Consider the following 21,587-nt stretch of genomic DNA (forward strand, 5'->3'; position numbering starts at 1 on the left):
CCTAGCGATTGATTTCTTTAATAAATGATTAAAAAAAACTATTTCAGTCTCAAGTCCAAAGATAACTGAAGTCATGGAAAAACCTGTAAGAACAACATTCTTGCGAGTAAAAGGTCTTAATGTTAAGTGTCCTGCAACAACAGCATGCACCTCATGCCGAAATGTAAGACCTGGTCGAGTGTAGCCATAAACGGAATAAAGGAGCTTGGAGTTAATGCAAGGCTTTTCTGCAACTTGTGGAAAAAAGATATCGAAGCATGGCTGAGTCCATTGAATACATTGAGAAATTTGAAATTGACAAAAAGCTGATATCAATGGAAGAACGAATAACTGAGCTAGTGGACCAAAAAGTGGAAGATGCTCTGAAGCTGACCTGCGAAAAAGTTGATTGGACGTATGTTTCTGTTTTCTCCGTGGACAAAAGCTCGGAGTAGAAACATCAAGACAAACAGAAGTTCAGCAAAGTGAAAGGAAATTATATCAAGAAGTCTTTTTGAGCACATCGGATCATAGAAGATCCAATAGAAGCAAAACCGAAAAAAAAGCCCACCACATAAAAAGTTCTGAATTGATTACTGTACCTGATAGGAGCAAGAACAGAAGTCAAAGAAGTCGAAAGACTTGGAAAAATTGACTCTGAGCGGTGCAAACCTAGAACACTACTGGTAACGGTATCAAGTGAATATGAAGTTGACAATTGTAAAGAGTCGTTAATGAAGAAACAAACTCAGAGAAAGAAATGTTTACATATTTCCGACTGTCTCAAAAGAAGATCTTGAGGAAGAAAATGCCAATCTGATGAGGAGACGAGAGCTGCTAAACTAAAGAATGCCAGCAGGAAAACTCAAGATCCGGAACTTGGAAATTATCAGCGACGGAAAGAAGATGTTCTATCTCACTGACAGATATCAGCAAATATAATACCAAAATATCCTGCAGCTAAAAAAGAGGAGCTTGGTTAATGTAGAGAGGAAAATGAATGCCGTCCTGCTATCTAATTACTCAATAAAATGTCAGAGCGAAACCCAGCTAAATTATAATATATGTACGTCAGAGCTTCTCCTCAACAGATGAACTGTCTATCGATGTGATAGAGATACTGTTAACGACAAAAAACAACAAAATGGCAGCCTGAGAGCTGTCAAAGCTTTTGTGATTCTAAAAAACTGTCCTCCCCACTGCCTTACTCTAGTGTTGCATTAAAAAGACCTGATACTTTTGAAAAAATTGTCCTAGCATTCAACACGAAAGGCCAACTCATACCGTTACAACATAATCGATTTCACGTGCTCCGCAAAAAACCTTTCCCAAAAACATAGCAATTATAATGTGCGGCAACCCTAATTTCCCGGAGACGAAATAGAAGACAATAATGAGTTCAAATGAAACTGACGCAGAAGTGATGTAATTTTTCGAACAAGAATTTTACAGGCAAGCAATTTAATTCCGCACATTCGGGCAGAAAAAACAAGATTGAGCCCTTTATCGCAATTGTAACTTGTCAGCTCAAAAAGAACACTCGTTCTTCGAGATATGAAACTCTTATGATCACGAACAAATCTATCTATTACTTGAGTGCCTAACACAGGAATGCAAAGCAATAATAGAAAAATTCAAAAACATTGGGAGTGCCAACTACGAAGGCATGAATAATTACCCGATAAAAAATCATTTTGAACCATTTTGCATTTCTATGATCAGCAGCATGGTAGACGAACTTTATGAGTAATTTGAAAACATGAGCAATGTCTATGTCCCACGGCCAAACAGACATTGTCAAAGTCTCTTATCTTGGATTAATAATTCAACGTCCAACTTGATAATAAAACTAAGCTCTGCTAAATAAAAGATGATTGAAAGGCCAATCAGATACCGGAAAAAAATTGTATCAGAACTACAAACTCTGGTAAATGAATTATCAAAAAGACACCACCTAGAGTACCGAAAAACTACAGGGCTCAACAAACACTGATGTAATCTTCAAACATCTATAAAAATCAAACCAGTCTTAACTTCACCCAAACGCATTATCCATGACAGCAAACAATCAACGAACACTGAATAATAAGTGAATATGTCAAACGAATTCTTTTCTTCCGTTTTCTCTTGGAAATTTGAAATCAGTGTAGCTGATATCAAAACTGAGCTGACATCAAAACCAACGTTGACAAAATTTGAGATATCCAAGGAAATCATCATCTCTCCATTTTCATGCCTGACCATATCAGTGGCAAGGGTTAATGGCTGCCTGCCGCCTTCTTCCAAAAAATCTTACAAAGGATGAGCAAAATCATGAGCAATGTATTCAAGTGTGTGAAACGTTTGTGCAAATACACAGATTGCTAGAAAGTGGCTGCATTTTTACCCATTTACAAGAAGGGTAACAGAAGATGTGTGAAAAACTACAGACAATTAGCAATACAGGATATTGAGAGCAAAGCTTTTGAAAAGTGGCTACACATACTTATAACCACTTCTGCAGCATCCTGACAAACACCCGCACCGTTTTTTTTAAAAAAAATGGTCCGTCAAAACTAATATGCTATCTAATATATTATTCTAAAAAGATATACGAAGCCCTTGACGAAGATCCAGGAGGCTGCCAAGGAAGATCCCTTGACGACACTGGGATTGCCCTGTCCTACACTGATTTCTCTAATGCATCTGACCAAATAACTCAGCACGAGCTCATGAAGAAAGTTGTAGGCATAGGAGTAGCAGGGTGTTTAAAGGAGATACTGTTCGACAACTGAAAGGGAAAAAACATTTTGTACGCGTCGACAACACAAGATCACGATCACTAACAGCGACAAGTTGTGTACCTGAAGAATCTCTCTTGGGCCCGCTTCTCTTCTGCATCTTATTCAAAGACTTCATCAAAACCCTCATATTCTCAGATCTATTCGTTTTTGCTGATTATCTAAAACATTGGCAACTGGGAAAGAGACATGGGTGGTACAAGAAGACCTGAATGCAATCCACAAATGGATTGAAACGAAAAATATGAACATTTCGATTGAAGGCTGCGTTCAGGTGCAAAGCTAAGTCCTAAAAACTAATAGATCTCCAGCTTCACAAGTCTTTGATTTTTTCAGTGATGTTGTATGGTTTTGTTAGCATAACAGCATAAAGAAATAAACTGAAACAGCTTGAGAGCTTACAGAAGAAATCTGTCAAACAGATCAATGGATCCAGAGAAATCAGTTATGAAAACGAACTTAGACTGCTAAGCATCCTTCCACTGCCAATGTTTCTGCGACTAAACATTCTCTTGCTTCTGTCACAAATGATGAACGAAGAATTGAAATGCATTGGGATGCCGTAAACTGTCCAAAGAAAAAGGAAGAGAAAATGACATCTTTATGCTCAAAAAGAATGTACCAAAATATCTTGAGGAGAGCTGGTATTCGAAAACTGAAGAATTGTGAATAGAATACACACATAGGGTAAATATGAGTACAAAGCCGGATTGAGGAACTAAAAAAAATTATTAGCGATCATTTGGCGTTCCTTTAATAAAAGCTACTATTAAAACAAAGTCCCCAGATGGCAAATGTTCTGTGATTGCCATCTCGGTAAAAGTAACTGGAAAAAATTGACAACTTGACGATTGGGAGTTATAACCCTGTGACAGAAATCGCGAAACCACTACAACAACAAAAACACAAACAACACCCCCTCCACCTCTCAAATGCAAACTAACCGTTGCACCTAACATGTCTGCACTCCTTAGCCTAATTAGATAAGCTTTGTTTTTGTTGTTTTTTAATTTGCTACAACATTGGGGGTTCTTTCTATAAACTTTTATGGGCTCTGTGAATTCTTACACAATTTGCTGTCACTTGTAAGAAGCAAAAATCATTTTTTTCGACGTTTAGTGTTGACAGAAAAAATTCGATACGCTTCCTAGAAACAGTCGAATACAGGTGTGTCGAGGAGAAATTGGTCAGTCAACCTACCAGTTGAAAAACAAACAATTATATATGCACGTTTTTTCCGTTCAAGTGCACGTTTTTTCCGTTCAAGCGATCACTATTATTGGTGATTTTTAATTTTACTGAAAGTCACGATTATATTTAATTTTCAATTTTAGGGAATGCAACTGTGGTTGTTAGTTTGTTTTTGTCTCTCTGGTCAATAAGTGGTCCTCTGGACCAGTTTTTCATTAGTGTCGTTTTCACGTGCCATGACAACCTGTTCTTAAGTATAACAGGTTGGTCAGTTGTCAGTCTAATTTAATTTTTTGTAATTGTCCAGGTTGTTACTTTCGATTGATGACTCAAGTTCTTTTCCATTAATTGACTGTTTGAATTGCTAAGAAATTTGTCCAAGTTCCCCGTGTGATTTTGGCAGTTTTATTAGATATGAACAGCTTCTCCAAAATAAGCACGTGTCGCAGAAAAGGTACACAGGCGACGGCAGCTCAGTAGGACGTTTGGAAGATTTACTCTCGTTTTTCAAACAACTCACTGAAATTGGTAGCTCTTTTTGCCACAGCGTGAACGCACCAAAGTGTCATCAATAGTTATAGAGGCTTCAAAGATCACAGTTCTCAGATTATTTGAGGAACGGCAATTGAAACTGTTGGTAACTGTTTCATTTTAAAATCTGTATTAGGCAATGAGAAAGCCTATGTAACTTTAAGGTAACCACAGCTAAAACTAATTCCAATTTGTGGGAAAAATAAGTGCCAGTAGCAAAAACACAACCCAAAACTATTACGCGTGCAATGAAGAGGGTTGCAACAAAATAAAATTTTCGTGTCTCGAACAACGCCAAACTCACGGAATACCTTCAAAGACGCGGAAGTCAACATCGAAAGGCAAATTCTAATGTCGTTCTTTGTCTCTCCAGTGTCTCAATCCGCACCGCGATTGTATTCGCAACCAACCCGAGAATGCAAACTTAACACCAAGCAGCCAATAGTTTACCAAAAGGAGGACGCCGCTTCGCTGACCGCATGCGCTTCTATAAAAGGTGAGGATCGAGCAAATGGTCAGGATTTAGCCATCACTCAAGTAAACTGAACGTATTTAAAGATACGGGATCAATTAGAAGCAAGAAACATGTTGCGGATTGGGTAAATTCGCTTCCGGCCGGTAAAACAAGGACTGCCTCAAGTGAACCAAACTCACTTCGTCCTGGTATAGAAACCACTCAACCTCCCGTTCAAGGCACTGCAGATTATAACAATCTAGAACAGCAACTAACCACGGTTCAGAGAATAAATCAAGCTGCGCAGATGCCTTCAGACTTGAATGTTGTCAGTGTTAAAGGTCAGAGTAATATAGATGTCGTACAGACCGAAAAATTAGGTAATATTATTGGTAATTTGTACCATCTTGAAATGATATCTAAGTACACGGTGCCAGGAGTTGCCATTTCTATTGCTCAAACTAAGGCGTTATATCGAGAACACCTCCATGCTCAAACGCAGCAATATGGCAATTACCAAGAGGTGGGCCAGGCAAATAGTCAATCAGGTATGAGGTTGAGAATCCAGTGAACCAAGGTCAAACCGCCGTGCAAAATTTTGCACCTCCATCACTCCTGGCACCTATGCAAAGCCACTGGCCACTGACTCCTGTACAAGCACCAACAAACTCCATTTTTGTACCTGTTTTTTCAACAGACCCACATTTTATTTAGTTCCTGGTCCAAAAAACTACAGCGTGCCTGGTCAATTACATCTGTCCAACCCTCATGTTCCACAACAACAGAATCCGCATCTAGGTAACACTCTAAACGCAACACAACTCCCTAATACCCAACTCCCGCATAACTGCTCTCCTTTTCTGAACCCACATGTGATACAGCAGCCCGTAATCCCTCGGAATCATCTAGTTAGCTCACGAGTTCTCTTAATCCCACCCAACATAGCGCCACAAGTACCCACCTTAATTTAACTACAGCAAAACCCCGTCCTTTTGGTTTCATTTCACCCATTCGGTGCTCCACAGCACCAAAACCTACTCTTAACCGTAACTCCGATCTTAAATTGTGGTGTTTCCCTCAGAATAACCCCCCAAACGTAAATCAGGTGACAATTAATAGAGCCGTTTTTAACAATTTTCAACCAATTTTACCCCCAAGCACTGCTAACCCCGCCATCAGTCATGCCATCTCACAATCGACTACACCACAAAATGTTAATAGGAGCCACGAAGCAACCTGTAGCAAACAAGTAAACCAATTCAGTACTGCAACTAATATCGATCCACCTTTTATCTCGCCGATTTTTCCTCCCATGTACGGTCATACAGCACATGCACCGTTGTGTTGGGATGGCTCACTGCATCCCGCAACTCCGAAGCCAGCAGCCGAAAACGCAAACATCATTAAAACGTTGGTTGATGCCATAACGAGCAGGAAGAATGATCCGCTATCTAAATGGAAATTGTCACAAAACAGTGGTGATCCCCTAAAGTGGCACGAATGTTTTTGTCAATTTAAAAGCGCAATTGACTCTCAGTTCTTAACTGATGATGTAAAATTGACATACTTTAAGACCATCGTGACTGGTAAAGCTAAAACAGCTATAGCTGAGTTCGCCTACTGGGGCGAAATGTACAAAGACGCTCTGAGGACCTTAGAGTGTAAATTTGGCCAGCCGCAGGCGGTCGTAAGTACACATTTGGACAAACTCAACAGCTTTCCACCATTGATGATGCACAATAGCGTTAACATCATTATCTTTTCAGGGTGCATTTCAAATCTTGTCGGGTATTTAAATCGCTGTCATATGATCCGGAATTTAAGAGTGCTGCGCTTCTCGACACTGCCGTACAGAAGCTACCACCCCATATGAGGACACATGGTCAATCTTCACCGTCAAAATGCATTGAGTGAAACCTATTCGTCTGGAATTTAATGACTGGTTAAATAAAAAAGCCGAACTTCACGATTTAAGGAAGAATACCGCAACTAAAGAAAGGACTGAGGATGCCAACAACTCACTAACAAAGACAAAAGTTGCCTCGAAGGCATTTGCTGCTAATACGCAACAGAAAAGTAATCATAAGCCGCAACAAAATTATTTTGCAACATCAATCTCTAGTTGCGTTGTATGCAAGGGCAGCCACCGACTGTGGTAATGCCGTGTCAAAGCCCTGTTTCTCTTGTTGCGCGATAAACATATGTTCAGGCAGCGCACAAGTCACCTAAATTATAGAAAAGATGGTTGCAACAGCTCCCACAACACCTTACTTCACGGAGCTGAAAGGGTTTTTCCAACTAAACCCTCAACGAACAATAACCTCGATAATTCGAAGTCGAATGCAGGTACTAGTAGGCCACCTACCGGTCAACAGCAACCAAGTAAATTAAACACTTTGTCTTCTGTGACCGATGTCAAAGGCATCCTTCAGGTCATCGAATGGAAACTGACTAATTCTTCTGGTACTAATACTACGGCGTTGGTTTTTTGCGATACCGCTGACAGTAATTCTTGGGTGTCCGATAGCCTGCAGATAGCTAAAGATCAAGGGTGCGAAGCATTCACTGTACGTTCCTGTGTGAGGGAGACAATAAATGTAGGTTCCGACATCATTGACGTTAAGTCCATGAAAGAAACTTACCCACATCTGGTTGTCCTAGATCCTGTGCGATATAGCTATGGGAGATATAGCTTGAGATGATACTAGGAGAGGATGTCTGCCATGCTATCAGTCCGTTAGGATACTTCACGGCCGACGAAAAGTACTCCCCGTTCGCTGTTCGCTTATCCAAAGGTTGCGTTTTAAGCGGCCAACTTCCGTCAAGTTCAAGTTTAGTCTAAACGTGTTTCAAAGCCAATGTCGAACGGGATTAAGAATTAGTTTGTCAGGTTAAGTCTTGATATGATATGGAATTGTACGGCGCGTTCAAGCAGGTTGACCCACGATCCGCAGCGGATGCTCGCGCGCTGGTAATACTTGAAACAACAAATTTTCATAACGGCCAAAGATACGGTGTCGGAATGTTATGGGCTGGTGACAACATCCTGCTTCCGAATAACTACTTTTCGTCAATGGTAGAGCTCAAGTCTCTCAAAATGAGGCTCTCGAGAGATACAGAGATAAAACAATGAAAGAAAACTACGCTACTACTATCCGTGAAGACCTGGAAAAAGGTTACTTAATTACAGTCCCTGATTCTCACAAGGTCGAGCAGCGTTCGGATAAAGAGTGGTACCTACCACACTATCCCTTAATCAACCCGAAATAACCGGTGAAACGCATGGGTATCAAATGATTCAGCAAAAATCCACGGTATTTTTTTGAATAAATCTTTGCTAACTGGCCCCGAACTGCTCCAAAACCAATCCATGTATTATTTAAGCTCAGGCAAAATCAATTTGCCGTGTCCCCAGATATTGAGGGTATGTTCCTTCGAGTGGGTGTCCCTGACTGTGACGAGCCATCACTGCGTTGTTTTGGGGGGAGGACCCCACAACAAATGTTATAGTGTATCAATACACGCTCCATATACTCGGGGCTAAAAATTCGCCCACTTCTGCTAACTATGCATTGAAACGCACAACCCGAGACAACGTAGCTCCAGTACAGTAACTAAGTTTTTAACACAACGCTTGGTATTGAGCTTAGTGTCTAAGGTGTTTGATCCCATCGGCCCATTGGCACAATTTTTTGATGGTGCCCAATTGTTACTAAAAGACATCTGGGGTGTCAGCGGGCAGAACTGGGACGGAGAATTACCAAAAGACACTATTGAAAAGTTCCTCCAATGGAATATAGAACTACCCAAGATTGCCGAAATTGCCATAAAATGGAGCTACTTTTCGGGAAAATTTGAACACCTGGAACTGCACATGATTGGCGATAGTTCTCAAGAGGTCTTCAGCACTGTTGTATTTCACCGAGCTCAAGTAAGCACTTCTGGTGGGCCAAAAACAGAGCTTGCATTTGTCCTGGGTAAAGCTCGCGTAGCACCTATGCAGGTGATGACAATTCCATAGCTAGAGCTGCAAGCTGCCCTATGGCAGCTCGGTTGAAACAAGACATCTGTCAAGCCCTTAATGTGCAAGTTAACAATGTTTTTATGAGGACCGATAGCACTACTGTCTTGCAATGGATTAACTCCACAAGCAAGCAACCAATGTTTATTGCAAACCGTGTATGCGAAATTTTAGAAAACACTAGCCTTGACGAATGGAACTACTTTGCCACCAGCGATAATCTGGCAGATTCCGGTATACGTGATATGTCAGCTGAGGTTTTGCAATCAAGTAACTGGGTGAGGGTTCAAGATTTCTTAAGAACCAATGAAATCGCGTTCGGTCTAAGCAGCGAAGTAGTTAAAAACATCTCAATTGTCATACTAAAAAGGAAATTGATGAAGCCACTACATAATTGCCAGCATCCGTAACCAAGTCAACAAAGGAACCGCCCCCGCAAGTTCCCTTCGATAAGTACAGTTCTTATCAAAAGTTGCTACGAATAACAGCGTACGCACTCCGCCTGTTACCTTCTCACGAATGTTAACGTAATAACGATGGTAGCATCATAGATCCCACGGAGCTTGACAAAGCCGAGCGTCATCTGCAGTACCTTGTGCTAGAGGAATCATTTTATTCGGAGAGAAAAGATCTCCTCGAAAACAAATCCGTTAAACGGAGTAGCCGTATTGCTCCGTTTTCTCGCTTTATTGGGCCAAATCGTGCAATCTGATCGGCCGGACGCATCAAATGGTTGGTCGAAGTTGACTTTTATGTAAAACTTCCTCGACGCACGCCATGCAATTGTAAAGTTGTTCCTTAGACAAACCCATGTCAAACCATATAATCAAGGCATTGACTACCTGCGCGCTAGAGTACATGATCCTTATACCATCCTTAAACTACATTCCTCACTACGTTCCATTAAATCAAACTGAGTTACTTGCAGGATGTTTTGCGCTGCCACTTTTCAATCCATTATGGCTGACCTTCCAGTGGAAAGACTCTCATACAATTTTCCTTCCTTCACGAACACCCGGGATTGACTACTTTGGCTCGTTTTACGTTACTGTGGGTAGGACTTTAGAGATGAGGTGGACTTTCCTCTTCACAGGCCTTACTACTCGTGCCGTTCTTGTTGAAAATGTTCCGCCCTGGATTCCAGTTCGTGTGTAATGGGAGTGGAGCGGTTCGTCTAACGTTAGGATGCACCTGCCATTATATGGTCAGACAATGGCACTGACTTTTTTGGCGCGAAAAAAGAAGTACGCGAGAATATCGAAAAGTGGAATATCGTACCATCAAGATTGCCGTCGATCACGCCCTCAAAATAATTAAGTGGAGGTTCAATCCGCCAAATGCGCCACACCAAGGTGGTATCTGGGAAAGGCTGATACGTAGTTTTAAGCGTATACTTTACACCATCCTCGGTACTCGTGGCATCACTGACGAAGTTTTGAACACTACTTTTTGTCTCGTCGAATATGCACTTAACTCACGCTCGTTAACAACCGTAAGCGCCGACCCATTCGACCTAGTCACAATAACACCTAATCATTTCCCAATCGGTAACCCAGCAACAGCAATTCCGTCAATCGTTGGCGTAGACGAGTTCAATTATCGTAAACGCAACGTCGCGCACAGTCGTATGCTAACACTAGTTGGTCACGTTGTATCATGGAGTACGTACCTGCGCTGAACCAACGTTCTAAGTGGCAGACGCCTGCTGAGCAACACGTTAAGACCGGTAACTTGGTCTGGGTAGTTGAAGAGACCAATCCAAGGGGTTACAACCCCACTGCTCGGATCACTGGATTTCGTTACGGTTCGGACAGCGTCGCGCTCCGCCGTCCTGCGCACGTCTACCGAATCGCTCGTACGCCCGCTTGTGGAATTGGTACCGATTCTCGCAACATCTTCTTCTGGGCCGGAGGATGTCACTGATTAAAGCGAGAGAATATTAGCCAATTAGAATCGAGTATTCAAATACGTATTTGAATAAGCATTCCAATTTTATAAAATAAGTTCCAATTTATGTATAAATCTCGGAAAAAGTGCAAATAAGATAATTTCGTTAAACCTTATAAGTAAACCTATCAAGTAAGGCTCGTTTGAACTTAATAATGTTCTTTTTTTGCACGGTATCGAGTATATTGGTGACCGGCTTTGATCTCAAGTATCAAAAATAGACTGATATCAGTAAAATGAGCAAAATGACTTTGCCGTCTATAAACGCTTGTGGCTTTGAACGTTACAGTGCTAATACGTCGTTATACACATTGTTATGTGCATTATGAAAGAGATACAATTCAATTCTATAGGTCAACAGTGTTTTAACTGAGATACTGCGGAGAATTTCAAAGTCATGAAGCCAATTTTGCTACTGCTTCTGCTACTATTTTTCCAAAATATGTTCTAGTCTAGGAACCAAGGAACCCAGTTTTTAAAAAATACAACATTCGGGTCTTTCCCATTATACCCCCCAGCTTTGTGGTCAGATAACCTATAGTCCCCCCAATCTTGGTAATTAAACCATAATGGGGGGGGCCATAATTTCATGGGGGTTGAAATAGGAAAGACCCGAACATTCATTCGATATTTGAGAGATCAACAACTTTAAGCTTTTTTGCGTTCGAAAGCTTGGTAGTAAAAGTATGCAGCATAGAAGCGCGAAGCTTATTTGTGTTCTCAGATATGTGATGAAATCAGCGTCACATTTCCGTGCAGATAGCTTCAAAAACATTTGTTTCTGCATCTCTCCATTTAATTGGTCCTGCTCTACCGGCACAAGTAACATCATCAGACAAACAAACATGTTTTTTTTCTGCAAAAATTTAGCTTTTTGTTTGTCTAGTTTTTCTACTGATTAATGATAGTTGTTTGCTATGGTACTAATTTCTGAGCGTAATTTTGTCATTTAACTAACATTTTCAAGTCAAAAATGGTTTCTCTAATTTGTAATTCCATAAATCGAACAGCCGCGATGTATAGTGCTGAGTACTCATTTCTTATTGTTTAGGGAAGAGCAAACTTTTTTCTTCACTTGAGACCACCCTCTGATATGGCCGATGAATGTGATGAAACAGCATATGTGAAAAATTAGGAAGCAGAATTTAGAAAACTCGGAAAATAAAGTTATCCAACATTTTTCCTCGGTTTGCTCATCGTTTTGCTTCAGTGCATTGCGCGTCATCAAATTTTGTTAAAAACTAAGCATCCCAGAGCTTTAATTCTCCTGTTCTTTGAAAGCTTGATCTTGATGAGCAAGATAATGTAATTGTTTATGAAAAATATATTGGCTAACAAAAGCAGGCTCCGACAGTTTAATAACTTTCTTCCTCAAAAGTTTGCGTCAAGACATCGCGCGCACACTCCTCTGTGAAATTTTACACTAAGTTCTACAGTTTTACATCGATAAATGCATTTGGAAACGAGCAGTTGGTAATCGCTTGCATGGCGATAAACAAAACCTACTTATTAATTGCCCTGTTTACCTTCTTTCTATCCCCTCTAATTTTTGAATTCACTCTTGTTCAAACAGTGTTACCTGTCTTAATCAAACTTTTTTCATACTTTCTAGCATGGTTTTTGAAAAACAACAGCCGACTATTTTCCTGGATGTAGGACACAATATTGAAGCTAAGGTGATTTTCCTTGTGAAAAAAAAACATTCAAAAATTGGAATCTAAGGCAAGTTACGTAAAATATTGCAGTCATACCTATTACAGTCAATCATAATTATTGTTCAGGCACTCAGCGGGATCGGGAAATATTTTCACTGTCAAATGCCTACAAAGTAACAAGTGCTGAATTGAACACAGGTCAAATTAAGGGCCCTTGATTTATGTTGTCTATATTAATGACCAAAGAGGCGTTTGAAGCCCTGACTCCTTTTTATTTTTGCAGTTGACTCAAAGTTGCTCCGTGTTGATATCAATTTTGCATTTTTCTCAAGTAGGACTTACCATGCTATATCATTGAGTTTACTAAAATAAACTCCCATTCAACATCGCAAAGTTTGGCCACGTTTCGTTTCATCCAATTTATCATCCATTTTTTGATGTGAGGACCCCACTATTCAACTAGAGGAACCCCAATCCAATATTGTGTTTGATTTTTCGAGTCATCTTGAGTGTTTGGCACATAATAACAAACTTCGAGGAAAACCAATGCAAGTTTTTCATCTTCTTAAACGTAGCACGTCGAAAAAAAAAGTGTTAGCTCAATTGAAACAGTATAAAGATTTAAATATTCCTGTCTAATTACAAGCAAGACTTTGCTTCGATCTGACCACTTACGTTGAGAAATGATAAGATCCAAAAACCGTAATCTATATTTAGGTCCAACCAGGCGTTTTTGAAGGCCTGACCCCTTTTATTTTAGCAAAAGAATCAAAGTTGCTCAGTTTTGATATCAATTTTGCCGTTTTCCAAAAAATTTTATCAAGCTATATCATTGGATTTACAGAATTAAACTCCCAATCAACATCGCAAAGTTTGGCCACGTCTCCTTTCATTCGAATCATTATCTATTTTTTGATGGCAAGATAATCAATTAGGGGACCCCATTCTAATACGTGGTTTCATTTTCCGAGTCATCTTGAGTGCTTTGCACATACTGACAAAATATGTGGCAAAGCAACCCAAACATTTCCATCTTCTTAATTGTAGCACGATGAAAGTTAAAGTATTAGCCCAGCTGAAACAATTTGTTGCGCTGACGCCTTAAGCCAAAAATGAAGTAAAGTCTCCTGGGCCATACAAAGTTTAAATATCTAAAATCATATCTAATGTTTTCTGTGATCTGGACAGCGTTTAATTTCGAATAGTTTCAGTGAGTTTTTTTAATTATGTCATCGTAAGATGTCAGTTTGCTACATTGTCCCGTTTTTGCTTTCAGTAATAGATTTCATCTGCTTTGTACTGTTGTAGGGTTCAATTCTAAGTACTCTAGTTGTGAAATTTTGTTTTTACTGCCCTTGACCCTACTCTCTTTGAAACACTTTGGATTTCTGCAGTGTTTGTTTTTTTCTCGACAAATAGGGCAAAACTTTGTGGCTAAGTAATGCAAGTTTTTCATCTTCTTAAACGTCGCACGTCAAAACTGAAATTTTAGCCCAGCTGAACCAATATAAAATTTAAATTAACCCTGTTTAAATACAGGCGAGATTTTGTTTCGTTTTGAATTCTGAACACTTTCGTTAAGGAAGGATATTATCCAAAATCGTCGTCCTTCGAAAAGTTGGTTCACAATATTATGACCCAATTTTTTTTTTTATTTTTACCGAGAATTTGATGTTTTTCTGTTTTTCGTTTCATTGTTCTTTTGGTACCTAAATTTCATAATAAAAATTTCATAACCTCAATAAATTCCTTTTAATTGCCTCGTTAACTTCAATGGAAACTTTGTATTGAGCTGGTTTTCTTACAATGATATTTCAGAAAGAATTCTGATGTTTTGACTGAATATTTTGTTATTGAAGCCCGTCTTATTGGTTAGTCTCAATCTTTTTGTTGGCTGGTCACATTGTGTTAGGCAGGACAGCAATCAACGACTTCCTGATAAAAATAAACCGTTTAAATGTTTAGCTTCATATCTGACGTTTTCTTTGTTTTGGACAGCATTTATTTTCGAATAGTTTTAGTGAGTTTTTGAATCGTATCATCGAATGTTGTCAAATTGGTACATTGTCCCGTTTTTGCTTTCAGTAATACATTTCCTCTGCTTTGTACTGTTGTTTGATTCAATTTATTTGAAATGTTTTGATTGTAAAATTGTGTTTTTACTGCCCTTGACCCTATTCTTCAAAATTCTTTGGATTTCGTCAGTATTTGTGTGAATTTTTTTTTGTTTTTTTGTCAACAAATAGGGCAAATCTTTTTGGCAAAGCGATGCAAGTTTTTCATCTGCTTAAACGTCGAAATTGAAAATATTAGCCCAGCTGAACAATATAAAGATATAAATATCCCTGTCTAACTACATGCGAGATTTTGCTTCGATCTGACTACTTACGTTCAGAAAAAATAGGATCCAAAATCTTGTAATCTATATTTAGGACTAACCATGCGTTTTGAAGCCCTAACTCCTTTTGTTTTTACAATTGACTCAAAGTTGCTCAGTGTTGATATCACTTTTGCCGTTTTTTTGAATTTTTTAATGAATTTTTTATGTTCCACGCTTGGACTCCTAATTTTTGTTTATTGTCAAATACTCCCGTTCAATCATATCCGCTGAAAAGAAATGTATACTTAACAAGTTGCAGCACTTTTAATGCGATGCTGGCGCCAATCCACCTTGTTCAGGACACTTTCCATATATCTAATGGCCTTGATTTGTGTTTTGATTGCATTTAGCTGCTTCATGTCAGCGCAAAAGTTAGTTAAATCGATTTGATAAATAGCAAAAATTTAATCAACATGCGATGATATTGAATGGTCTTACAGTAAAAGCTGCTTTTCAGAGCAATAAAAATGCGGAGAACATGTCAGATGAAACGCCATTAATACCCAATTTTTATGGTGATTCACACGAGAAAATTTTAGAATGTTGCTGATCGATACTAGATTTGTAATAGGTGCTCAAATTTCAGAACCACTTTGACTCGACGTTTGTTGATTATCCCGAAGCATTTGATTTATTCTTTATTTTCTTACTGCTACTTTTTCACCTTTGATACAAAACCGGAGTTTCAAGATGATATCTATTTGAGTTAATAAGTTCTTTTTTCGTCCCTGTAATGATTTCTTTTCATGTATTTGAATGCAATATTGTCTTGCTGAATCTTGTATTTGGTGTTTATCAGTATTTCAACACAAAAATGATGTTTCCTTTTGAATTATTGAGGAAAAACTTTTAAATCGCATTTTCGTATGATTGCAGGTGTTGCCGACACGTATACTTCCATGGGAGTTTGTTCCAAAGACAAAGGACAAAAACTGAAGTATTTCCGAAACGCAGAAGAGATCATTGGATCAGCCGGTGGCTCTGCCGAAGATGCCTCAATTGGTCGTCTCTACATGAACATGGGAATATTTCACGAATTAGACGACAATTTCGGGACTGCCATTGAGTACTACCACAAGTACCACGACAACTCCCACCGTCTTTTCGGGGCTACTCACCCAGAAACGAAGAGAGCTGCTGACGCTATCAGAAAACTGCAGACATCTTGATCATTTACCAGTTTCTTCAGCTCTTTATTTTCCACTGTGATCAAAACTTTTCCTTTGATGAGCCTATGAATGAACAAATTATACTATTATAAGGCTGCAAAATATCAACTACAAACGGTCGCATATTCGAAAGGGTGAAAGGGTTGGGGGGGGGGGGGGGGGTTATTGCTTCTATGTTATCGAATTGTTAATCATGTTGCCTTATTAATCAAATTGCAAAGATTTTAGAATTGTTTCCGTTGCCCAAGTAGAATTAATATTTTAAATTATATTCATCGTTATTTCTGCTTTAATGATCGGTTGATGATAACAAATTGCGCAATCGAGTGTTTATTTCCCCTTGAAATAATTTTATTTCCCCGGTATTGTAATAGCACGGAACTCTCACCACAATCACTCCCAAGTCGTAGTTTGTTGAAAAAAAAGGAAAAGAAAAAAAGTGGCTTTGTGGGGTTAATCAATTTTCATTAATTTATTTTACCGCCTACAATGTGCATGCGGTTCTATTTCTGCGTTCATGATCAGAAGCATCCAGACAATGATTGGTGGTGATTACCCCATACATCCGTTATTATCAGCAGATGCCATGTTTATAATCAGCGGAGAAGCAGTTTTTGAGTATTGTTCTATGAAATATTAGGCGAAAAACTAGACTGGGCAAGCATATTTTTATAATCATTTGGCTAAAACTTTGAACAATTTGTGGACATTAGGCGAATACCTAATAAAACATTAAAAAACGGTACTCGAAAAACTATATGAAGCTATATAGTTAACAAGTGTCCCTAACTATTGCCTTTATACACAAATGATTTAACAAAGCATCATTAAAATGTACAATTTATTTTCAAACTTTTACACCCTTTAAACAGCCCGCCCTCGGTAAAATTTGGGCAAATTGATTTGACAGAAAAGTGGGGGAAGGAACAGGGAACACCAAAAAAGTTTTCAATGCTTCATTAGGGGGTGGAGTATTTTTTTGTTATAAATTGCTTCTATGTCTTTAAATAATTAATCATGTTGGCTTGTTATTCAAATTGTAAAGATTTTAGATCAGTTTCAGCTACCCAAGTGGAATTAAAACGCTAATTTATATAACTTCATCGACTTTTTGGCTTAAGTGATTGCTTGAAGATAACAAATTGCTCAAGGAATCGGAACTGTTTTTAATTTATTACCGATACCATAAAACCACGGAACTCTAACCACAATCACTCTGACGTGGAATTTTTTGAAAACGAAAAGCGCCCGTGTAGAACTGGATTTTGGAAATAAAAGTATCAAAAGCAAACTTTGATTTATGGTGGTTCGATAAGCAGCGACATGAAATGATACTATCGGCTTCTAGATCTGCGAGCTTTGTGGGGTTATTCAAGATTCATTAGGTTTTTTTGCCGACTACAATGAGCATGGTGTCCCATTAATGCGTTCATGATTAGATGCATCCAGACAATAAACCATGGTGATCACGAAATACATCATTTTTTATCAGCAGATGCCATGTTCATAATCAAGGCATAAGCAGTTTTTGACTATCGTGCTGTGGAATATCAGGCGCAAACGGAACTATGCGAGCACATTTTTGTAGTGATTTGGCCAAATTTTGAGACATTTGTGAACACTAGGCGAATAACTAATAAAACATTAGAAGACGGTGCCCCAAAAATAATTTGAAGCTATATAGTTATCAAGTGTTCAAAACAATCGTCAAGGTATACAAATGGTTCACCAAAGCATATATAAAATGTAATATTTGTTTTCAAAATATTAGAACCCCACTACAGCCCTCGGTAATATTCGGAATCACATCGTTTTAAATATTTTTGAGCAATAGAAAAATTTGCGAAAGAGTCTTCAAAAAATAATATATTGACGTGAATTTAAATGCAGCAAAGATCAATTAAAAATGTAACTGTGTTTTTGTCAGCTTTTTCATCTAGACAAATGGGACACTTGAGTGCTATATGGCGGCATATGGCTTTTTGAGTACCGTATTTAAACGTTTCAAATGGAATTTGCTCGATGTCCAAAACTTTTTTGTTCAGCAGTTTTGTCTAATGCCTGCAAAAATTATGTTCACCTAATTGAGTTTCCACCTGAAATCCTACGCCCCAATCAATATATAGCACTGAATGCTCCAATTTGTTTTCAAAAACCGCGGAAAGAGGTGGTATGAAACCGCATAGGCAACATGATGATGCTTTTGTTGTTGATTTCCTATTGCTTCTGCTCAATTGCTAAGCTACGGGGGGAATTATTTGTGCAAGTCGCATAAGGGCGAAAAACTGTTTTTTTTGCAAATTCCCGCTAAGTTAATTACAAACCGAATTCTGAATATTTCAAAGCGCATTAGCCGGGCTCTGTGCGTTTCAACTGCAATGATCGGCGAATAAGTTTCTTCAAGGGAAAACGCTGACCGCTTACCATTTTTGCATGTGCAGCCCGCATATAAAAGTTAGGTTCCTTGTTTTGGAAAACAAAACATACAAAATTGCAAAAAAATCAGTTATTGCATGATGTGCATGAAAACATTAATTATCGCTGCTGCTGTGCTGCTGAGGTTAAACAAATACAAAAACTCCATTATCCAAGTTATAAGTTTTAGTTTTGATTGTTACATTGAAATCAGCAAAAAAGTAGAGATCGCTTTGGAAAATGGAGAACATATGGTTCTCCCATAACTAGGGTAATTAGAGTTGCAAGCTGATCAACTTATTGTATAGTTAACGCTTGTAATTAAAAACAAACGCAATTGAATTCCAACGAAAAATTTATAAACAAAAACGACAAATATAGACATTTGCCATAAAAAAGTTCAATGAATTCGGAAATATCGAAACAGATATTTGGGTAATTTAACGAATTCAGAATTATCGAAATAAAAATTTGGGTAATTAAATGTCCTCAGACCTCGTGGTTTCACTTTGGGAAATCAGTCATCGTCGTTTTTTACAATTCAAAAAATTTGAGTTGTATTGGGGCGTTGTCTTTTTTTTACGACTTGAAGAGGAGTATTGGTTTTCTTAAGGTTTTTTTTTACCGGAAATACTATTCGTTCGAGACGATATTTTGACCTAAAAGCAAAAGTTAGTAAAATTGCCTTGTGAACTAAATTTTTCGGAGCGAGAACCGATGTTTCTTAGATTGGGTCCATTTTCTTTACGCTCTTGTTTACCCTTCTAGCTCTGTCCTGACAACTGCGTTTATTTTCGTGTAATTGATTTCTTCACTTGTTAAATTTGAATGATTTCAACTTCTTCTTAGATTTTCGTCATTTCTTTGGTTTGCAATTGATTTCATTTAACATAAGGCCCTAATGAGAGTTTTCTAGAAAATATTTTCCAAAATTTTCACTCATTACTTTTTAGTGCAATTTTATTTCGGCACTGGTATTGTTTTTAAACAGTTTTTTGCCTTTGAAATTTATTCTGTTGCTTACTTCTTTACTATGATTAATTTTACTTTCTAATTAGTATGATATCATGTATAGAATATATACAACAAGGAAGAAGTATGTGTTGTTTTTGTTCAAACTGAAGTGATTAGAAATCTTTTGGTAGTGGTTTTCTGATTCTTAATTTTGAGCATTCTGTTTTGAAAAATTTAACTTAGTTTCAAAATGGATATCTGCCGTTTGCTTTCGCGATGTTTTGGAGATTGGAATTTAGATTTATTGGAGGTACATTGATAGCGCTGTCAACTTTTTTAGGCTATCGGTTATTTGGCCATCCCAATTATTTCGGAATTTTTTTAACTTCAACAAACGTTTTCCTTAATATAAAATGTTTCACTTGGTGACAGTGGTCTAATTTTCACCAAATTTTAGATCAGACCTTGGGAAGTAATGAGTTAATGGTTTAATACAAAAGATATTGGCTTCAGCTGCAATCACGGTTTTTCTGTGAAGTTCTGATGCTTCGAGTCGCTTCGGGAATTTTTCCGGCTATGTTTTTATTGGGATCTGTTCACACATTTTCCTGATTTTTGAAGTCAAATTGGTGTAGTGATTTTGGTCACGCCGAAACAGGAAGTGGAGCGAGAAAGGCAGTGGTTTTGCGCCGTGAATTTTTTTCGCTCTAAATTTAAAGTAGAGTGAGAAAACGGTGTTCGAACAAAAATTCGCTTTCTCGCTTGTGTTTTTTGTTCACATGCGGCAATTTCACTTTGAATTTTACTGTTTTTTTTTCATTTTTTTGGATCGTTTTTTTCTAAATGGTTTTCCTAATCCATTCATAGCTCATTCTAGGACTAGGTTTTTGTTTAACGAAATTTCGCTTTCTTGCTAGTGGTTTTTTGCTCTATTGTGGCACATTGACATTGATTTTGTTGTTTTTTAAATTTTTTTGATCTGACTTTTTAGAAATGGTTTTCCCAGTTAACTAATAGCCCATTCTAGGTCTAATTGTTTGTTTAGTCAATGAAAATTCTTTGAATTGTACGTCAGGACTTGTCCTGCTTTTTTTTGTTTCTGCTAGCCGACAAAGGGCCACATTTAACAGCAAGACAATCGAATAACAAAAAACAATGCATGTAACCGCCGCTCTTCTGTTTTTGACAATTTTTACTCCATTAGCTCCGTTCCAGCGCTCTGAAGCCTGCACATTTTTTAAAACTTTTTTTCTGTTATATTTTGTGAAGTTCGTTTCGCTTGAAATGTTCAAACATATCAAAAAAGAAAAAGTTAATTTTTTATTAATAACTCATATGTGGAAGATGACATTTGAGAAACATATATTATCTCAAACTGGATTATCTAAATGATCTAAGTTATATATGATTTGTTTAAAAAAAAGTAAATTTTATACAATAAATAATCTCAATGTTAAGAGCTTAGTAAAGTGACTTGATTAATCAATCACTAAGGATCATGGAACCCTTATGTCTTCTTTTGTGAATTCCGAGTATTCATCGTGTTCGATCAATTTTAGTTTTCAACGTACTTCGAGGCGGCCAAAACGGAAATAGTTTACGATCCATTAATAAAAATTTGTGAGAGAAATTGACTGTGTAACTTTTGTACAAATTACAGAGTCAATTTCTCCCACAAATTTTTATTACCTGATCCTAAAAAAATTTGTACAAAATCTCTAGCATAGAAGCTTTGTTTCTCAAAACAACAGTTCGAGAATGTAAAATTAAATTCTTTTTCAAGAAGTGAGAGTTAGGCAAAAAACAGCACAATTACTAATTTGGTTTACAGAAATATAATTAAAAAAACGTAACTTTTTACCTAACAAAAATGCATTTAATATCAAATGTTTTTCATTTTGAATTGACATTTTGCAGTTTAAGTTAATTTTTAGTAGTTTTTCATGCTAATCAGAAGATTTATACTTTATACGTTGCTCTTTGTTTGGTTGTAGATGAGGATGTTGAAGATGAATATAATTCCTTAAGGTCACGTTTTCAGAGTAAGTTTGATGTTGTTAACCATGTATAAATTTGCCGCAGGACAAGCCTAAAGAATCTGATGCAAAATA

The 21,587-nt window shown here is 37.8% G+C and overlaps 2 protein-coding genes across 2 annotated transcripts in view; both read left to right on the forward strand.

The window, feature by feature from the left end:
* Window positions 1-16,261, forward strand: part of LOC142345705 (telomerase protein component 1-like) — a 43,784-nt gene extending 27,523 nt beyond the window's left edge. The window contains exon 13 of the mRNA XM_075397954.1: window positions 15,815-16,261. Coding sequence (XP_075254069.1) covers window positions 15,815-16,107 — 293 coding nt within the window. The 3' untranslated portion in view covers window positions 16,108-16,261. The remainder of the gene's footprint in view (window positions 1-15,814) is intronic.
* The window catches only part of LOC142345707 (uncharacterized), a 577,332-nt gene that overhangs the window by 44,901 nt on the left and 510,844 nt on the right, over window positions 1-21,587 (forward strand). The window lies entirely within an intron of this gene.

Source organism: Convolutriloba macropyga, chromosome 9 (assembly GCF_964194025.1).
Source record: "Convolutriloba macropyga chromosome 9, txConMacr16.3, whole genome shotgun sequence".
Taxonomy (NCBI): Eukaryota; Metazoa; Xenacoelomorpha; order Acoela; family Convolutidae; genus Convolutriloba; species Convolutriloba macropyga.